The sequence below is a fragment of the Coffea arabica genome, chromosome 4e, assembly GCF_036785885.1.
Source record: "Coffea arabica cultivar ET-39 chromosome 4e, Coffea Arabica ET-39 HiFi, whole genome shotgun sequence".
In the NCBI taxonomy this organism is placed as follows: Eukaryota; Viridiplantae; Streptophyta; class Magnoliopsida; order Gentianales; family Rubiaceae; genus Coffea; species Coffea arabica.
Genome location: NC_092317.1, coordinates 7,871,039 through 7,877,721, shown reverse-complemented (window position 1 = coordinate 7,877,721; position 6,683 = coordinate 7,871,039). Strand labels below are relative to the sequence as shown.

General features: G+C 35.7%; 1 protein-coding gene across 2 annotated transcripts; it reads left to right on the top strand.

The window, feature by feature from the left end:
* The first annotated feature begins 303 nt into the window (after positions 1–303).
* LOC113741306 (uncharacterized) lies at positions 304–6,603 on the top strand. 2 transcript variants are annotated; one of them, XM_027268805.2, is made up of 14 exons: positions 304–633; positions 752–809; positions 971–1,102; positions 1,686–1,783; positions 2,629–2,712; positions 2,829–2,962; positions 3,146–3,218; positions 3,308–3,353; positions 3,492–3,601; positions 3,702–3,809; positions 3,884–3,943; positions 4,951–5,012; positions 5,642–5,954; positions 6,219–6,603. In XM_027268805.2, exons 1-14 carry the CDS (start codon positions 553–555, stop codon positions 6,417–6,419), a joined length of 1,560 nt encoding a protein of 519 aa, XP_027124606.1. In that variant the 5' UTR covers positions 304–552; the 3' UTR covers positions 6,420–6,603. The 2 variants fall into 2 exon arrangements, with proteins under 2 accessions (XP_027124606.1, XP_027124608.1); XM_027268807.2 differs by having other exon boundaries at positions 561–633; positions 975–1,102.
* Positions 6,604–6,683: the final 80 nt, after the last annotated feature.

The window sequence follows — 6,683 nt, the reverse complement described above, 5'->3', positions numbered from 1 at the left end:
TGCCTAAACCCCGTATCCCAACTGTCTAGACTGGTTGGAACTAGCTTGTAAACATAGAGGACCAATTCTCTTCGTGGGCGAGATGGAGGCCCAGATTGCAATGAATCACTCAAAACACACTTCACTAAGTTGGGCAAACAACTTTAAAAGCCCAAGTCAAATATAGAAATGGACGCAACTACACCTAAAGCCATAATAGTATGAGCCCAAGGTGCTTAAAAACCAGTTTTCTTAACTCTTGTCAAGCCCATCTCCAGCCCCAGAAAAAACATCAAAGCCCAAATCACTTCCTTAAACCTTATCTCCAATTCATTTTCTCCCTTTTCTCCCTTTTCATCAAAATTTCAAACTTTCCTTTACTTTCAGTAGTTCACTGTTCTAAAACCCTGAACCCTGATTCCCCCTAAATTGAATTCCTACTAAAACAAGGAAAGAAATGTCTTTTTGATTAAACCCCAAAAAAAAAAAAAACACATTTCATCAATGGCAATTTCTACTGCTTAGAAATGTCTTTTTGATTAAACCCCAAAAAAAAAAAAACACATTTCATCAATGGCAATTTCTACTGCTTTCGGATATTCTTGTCGCCCTTATATCTCCCTCCGCTGTCCTCTCCGCCTTTGCCTTCATCAAGTAGTATATATATGTATTTTTTCATTTATTTATTTAATAATTGTTTTTATCTTTAATTATTGCTAAAGTTTTGTTCTTGTTCCCTTTTCTTTTCTTTTTTTTTTTTTAATTTCTGTAGGTACGTTTGAGCTGTGCAGCAGCAATGGAGACAATTGATGAGGCAGAAAACCAGAGAAGTAATTTTTTAAACTTTTCTTCTTTTTTTTTAATTCTCAATGATGGTTATGTATGATTAGTTTTTTTTTTTTTTTTTTTCATTGGTGGGTTTTTGTTCTTTGTGAAGTTTTTATTTTGTCTTTTTTTCCCCTGATTTTGTGTTGGGTTGGTGGAAATGAAGATAGTGAAAGGATTGGTGGAGATGGTCAGAAGGCATCCCAATGGAAAAAGTTGAATTCTGCGGACCTCGGAATTCGTAGTTCGATGATTCCAAGGCCAACGAGGGCGGTTCTTAATGGTCTCAAAAGAAAAGGTGCGACTATTTTGTGCGTATAACTGAAATGGGCTTTGTATTGTATTGGGAATTTATAGTTCAAGTGTTAGAATGAATTCAAATGGACATTGCTAGCTCAGAAATTTGATCTTGACGACTTTTGCTGGGGTAAAAAAGTTCAAGTGTGATTCACTATTGCTATGTAGATGAAAGAATCCGACAACTTGTTCGGCTTTTAGGATCATCAACTGACACTACACTAGATGATAATTGTGGAAATTGTTTGGAAATTGTTTTGTCAAAATTTTTATAAAAAAAAAAAATGCACACACACACGGAGAGAGAGAGAGAGGAATTACAATTGAATGTCATATTTTTTTTTTATTTTTGGGGGGGTGAGGGTGGACGGGGGTGATTATAGAGTTTTAGGTTTCATCAGTTTTATTTGTGTTGTTTTCGACATTTGATATCATGAATAGAGCACTCCGTTTCCTGGTATTTTATTTGTTTTTTTTTTCTTTGTCTGCATATGTGTGTGGTGATGTATCATTTGATAAAAGCACACACGTTCTCCAGTACTGTTCTAGTTTTCCTAAGGAAATCCTCCTAACATTTATTGTAGGATTTGAAGTTTACCTCGTGGGAGGTTGTGTAAGGGATCTTATATTGAGAAAAACTCCAAAGGATTTCGATATCATTACTTCAGCTGAACTTAAAGAGGTTAGTCTTGACTTCTCTCTTCCTTGTATCATGTTAGACAAGGAGTATTTCTTTGCTAACGGCCATTTTTTCTGTGATTAATACCAATGGGCTTTTCAAACTTTGTATATTCTATATTAGGAAGTGGACTTTCAAAAACAAGTTTAGCTCAATAAGAATGGCTTGATTTCCTGTAGGGCATCACTCTCTTGATCTTGGATTTTCATTTCCTCTGGTTTTCATTCTGTTCATGACCATTCAGCTTATTTTCTAGTGGGCTTTTAATAGTCGGTCTTGCCTTAGCCAAGGTACCAGAAGGCTGATAAGTTGACCCCCAGACTCTTATGGATATAATGTGGATTTGGTGATGTGCCAGGAAAATTTTGGATTTACCTCTTACAGCATAATGTCAGAAATAAAAATGTTATTGGGTACCATCTCAAATTTAAATGCAATTCTCATGCTTTGATTATCCGAAATAATATCTGCTTCTCAAAAATGGAGAGTACCATTTACTTGCTTTACAATTTACACACATGCAAAAGTTGCATTGGTTCTGAAAGTTTTCTGGGTCATATGTTGGTGATTTGTCATTGTTTAGTACGGCTTATTCTTTCTCTTGGAAAACCATGAGTAGTCAAACTAGACAATTGCTGTGCAATGAAAGAATAGGCTATATGTTGAACTGCTAATATTTCCAAGCCTTGTGGAAGTTTTGAGGATCTATTTGTAGGTCCTCACTGAATTTAAAAATACTGCATTCATAACATAGAGAATAAGTTTTGCCAATATAGCTCCCTCTATGTACTTATTTGTCAATACAGTAACAAAAAATTTGCACTGTGATAATAGCCTTCATTTTGCAGGTGATGAGAACATTTTCACGATGTGAAATAATTGGGAAACGTTTTCCTATCTGCCATGTTCATATTGGTGACAATATTGTAGAGGTTTGACAATTTGGTTTTTTATTAGAAGCGACAAAGTATATCAGCTATTTATGTATCATTTATACTTTTTCAATAAAATGTTCTTGATATAATTCAGATTAATTTCAATAAAACAGGTTTCAAGCTTTAGCACTTGTGGAAGAAATTCTAGAAGGGACTTCAGTTTGGTTTTTGAAAAGCCTGTCGGATGTAACGAGAAAGACTACATTCGCTGGAGAAATTGCTTGAAAAGAGACTTCACAATAAACGGGTTTTGGATTTGACCATTACTTTCTGAAATATAAGTATAAATTTTGTCAGAAGAATCACCCCACCACCCCCCTGCAGTTTTTCTTTTTGGGGTAGGCTGAGGGTACTGAGGACTTTTCAAATTTGCTACTTTACTTCCATTTTATATCTAAAACCCCCTTCTACTCCTTTTTCATTTTTGCAGATTGATGTTTGACCCTTATGCAAAGTTGATATATGACTACATCGGAGGAGTGGAAGACATTAGGAAAGCTAAAGTGTGCATGTATCTCTGAGGAGTTTCATTTTTCTCATCTACTAACTTTCACCCTTACACAGTGATCTAACATCACATTTTCTTTTGTAGGTGCGAACTATCATTCCTGCTAGTTTTTCTCTGACTGAAGATTGTGGTAAGTATCTCTATGGAAATCATTGTGAATTTCTGAATTTGCACATTGGAACTCAACACGTTAGTCTTTGGCCTCAGCATCATTTCTGCCTCACTTTTTTTTCCTTTTATTGGTTGTAATTTCTGCTTACGTTTGCAGCTCGCATTCTCCGTGCTATTAGAATTGGTGCACGTTTACAATTTCGATTTGCAAAGGACACGGCTCTTTCTGTTAAAAAGTTGACTTCTTCAATTCTAAGGCTGGACAGGGTATTGGGAATGTGTTTTTGGCATGTTATTTGTTTCTCTAATTTTTTTTTTTCACTTCGAAATGTATTATGACTTCTTTCTTAATTCCAATTTTTCCTAGGGAAGGCTCCTTATGGAGATGAACTACATGTTAGCTTATGGTTCTGCAGAATCATCGTTAAGGTTATTATGGAGATTCGGCCTTTTGGAAATTCTTTTACCAATACAGGTATAAATTTGAAGTTGCCAACATTTTAGGTGTATCCATGGGAAGCATATTTCTAAAGCAGCTTCAAAATGCAGGCAGCCTATTTTGTCGATAGTGGATTCCGTAGACGCGACAAGAGGTCCAACATGCTTTTGGTACTTTTTTCTTTTAGAAATTTTTAGGATCTTCTTTAACATTTACAAATTGTTTTACCATTTGTTTCTTGCTCTTTCTAAAATAGTATCATTCTCGATGCAAGCTTATTTTGTGGGTGAGGTTTTCAAACCTTATAACTCAGATGGATTTTGTCAATTTTTTAAGCTGCTTAGGAATTGAAACTACCTGCTGCCTGATAGAGTTAGAATGAAGACTCAAGGGAACTTGAAGTTTTAATGCCTTTATATAGATTCAATGCGGCTTGTTATCTTTTCATTTGACAACATATAGTCCCTTTTTCTAGTGTCGCAGTTTTAGAAGTTAATAGCCCATTTGGTACATTGGAATACTGTGGAAAGGCCATCTCCAACTTTTTATCCCTGTGTTGGATTTGACCTGCAGACTTGGCAACACCAATTCCTTGAAAATGCCCTTTTGAACTATATTTTTCAATTTTGATTTTGTACAAAGGCTAATGAAAACATTTCCTGGGTTCTTTGGAAAGAAAAATTGGCATGCGCTCATTTCTTGAGTAGTTACAGACTACAAGAAAATATTATACTCGTTCCTTTTGACTTCTGTTCAACTTGTTGAGCACTTTTTGATTTTGATGAACACTAGAATTATTTTAGACTTATATATATTTTGTCACTCTTTGCAGTATGCAAAAAAGGAGTTTTTTTGAACTATATCAAATATAATATGCCTGTTGCTAGATGCCTAATTGCAGTGTCGTATAAATGTCTGATAATTTTTGTTGATGTTGACAACCCTTTTCGGGTGGAAAAATGATTGACTGCATGATTCCAATATGATTATATCATATGATATAGCAATACACTATGCAATAGAAACAAAGTAAACGATGGCCCACCTTCTAGTTTTAGCTATTCCCACTTCTGTGTCTGTCGCATGGGTATGTCGTGATTTTCGGTTGCTTTTTGTTCCTGAATTCATTTACACATGGATACATGTATGTGACTTTTTTGTGTGGATTTTCCTGCAGTCTATATTTTCCAGCCTGGATAAATGTTTGGCACCTGACAGGCCTTGTCACAGTAGTTTATGGTAAGGTTTTTATTAAGCGCTTTAGCTGAGTTATTGCATTCTATGGTAGCAAATGATAATTTTAATGTTATTAGCTTTTATACAAATAGAAAATATTATTGTGGTTTAGTATAACGTGTATGATAAATAATTAATTTAATTATCAATCTAAAACATGAGCTGCTGGTAAAGAGATGCCTTTTCCCATTCGGTTTGCTGTTGACAAACCCAACCTTCAAGAATCTTCAGTAAAAGAGCATCAAATAGTTAATGGACTAAAACTGTCTAATTTGCATAATATAGGAGCCAATTGGGGTGAAATCAAACCTGTGTGGACTAAACTGCAGATTTCCTGCGAGGGCTCATTTTTTCAAATTAGTTTTTATTTGAATAAAAGAAGTTCTCTCTGTTTCTTTTCCTTTCATGCCATCGTTTCAAATTCTTAGAATTTTTATACAGCTGGTGTATGAGAGTGCAGATCATGTTGTCTTGCTTTACTAGATAGATGTCTTATGAGTGTCGGCGGAAAAGTACCTGGTAGAAAATGTTATGTTAATGGAAGGTGTAGTGGTGGAGGAGGAATGCATTAAAAGGCTTAGGATCTTGTTACTTGACCTGCAATGAGCTCTTATGAAATCTTTGTGTTCCAGGGTTGCATTATTAGTATTCCACAGAGCACTGTTTGATCACCCAAGTGACCCTTCAGTAGTTGCTGCATTCTGCCTTGCTGTTAACAATGGGGGAGATTTGTCTGAAGCATCAGATATTGCAAAAAGGATCACAAGACGGCATGATACCAATTTCGTTGAATTATTAGAACCTCAGGATCTTGACTTCGATTCTTTAGTAGCAGAAGTTAAGCATTTGGCTGCTTTAGTTCAGGACACACTTGCTAATATGACCGACGAATACTCTGTTTCGCGGGCAATGGCTCAATATCCCAAGGCACCATATTCAGATATTGTAAGCAGTAAATCCTCTTTTTTCTCCCTCAAGCATATGATGTCTGTCTTCTTTGCTGAGTGGAAGCTCGTCTACGAGTTTCATGTGGGTTTGAATGGTGATTTGGGAGTCTTAGATGCTTCACTGAAGTCAATATTGTAAATCAATGTGTTTTTAAGTCTGTTCTGCACGGGCATGATCTGGTATTAGTCAAACTAGAGGCATGAGCTCCAATTGTTGAGTTGGTGAGACCAATGCTGAAATATTTTTACTTTTCCCCTGCAGGTATTTATCCCATTAGCTCTATATCTAAAGGTGTGCAAGATTTTTGAATGTGTTCGAGCTGGAAAAGAGAGGGGATTTGTGCCAAAGCAAGGAAGCAAGATTCATCATGAGTTGTTGGCTTTGGGAAGCCTACAAGAAGTTCGTCATGTCTTCGCACGAGTTGTTTTTGATGCCTTGTACCCTATAGACCTCAAACAGTAGTAGGTGCATATTAGACGACAGAAAATCTAAAGATTGGTTTTGCTGTTATTCTCTCCCATAGCTGGAAAGGCAAAGTTTTGTCCCGTGGAATGAAAAAAAAAAAAAAATAGTGGAAACCCTTTTGACCTTTTTACCTTATAACCTTATTACCCTTTGATTAATTAATATATCTTTTTTTGATTGACCTCCTCCTTTTCTTTTATTTAATCCATAGGGGGTCAAATTCCTAATTGATGTCCAAGTTGTTACTGAATCTAGTTCAGA

Coding starts and splice junctions, on each gene's coding strand:
- LOC113741306 (XM_027268805.2), top strand. CDS start 553: ATGGCAATTTCTACTGCTTTCGGATATTCTTGTCGCCCTTATATCTCC. Junction 634..751: donor TCCGCCTTTGCCTTCATCAA/GTAGTATATATA, acceptor TAATTTCTGTAG/GTACGTTTGAGCTGTGCAGC. Junction 1,784..2,628: donor CTTCAGCTGAACTTAAAGAG/GTTAGTCTTGAC, acceptor TTCATTTTGCAG/GTGATGAGAACATTTTCACG.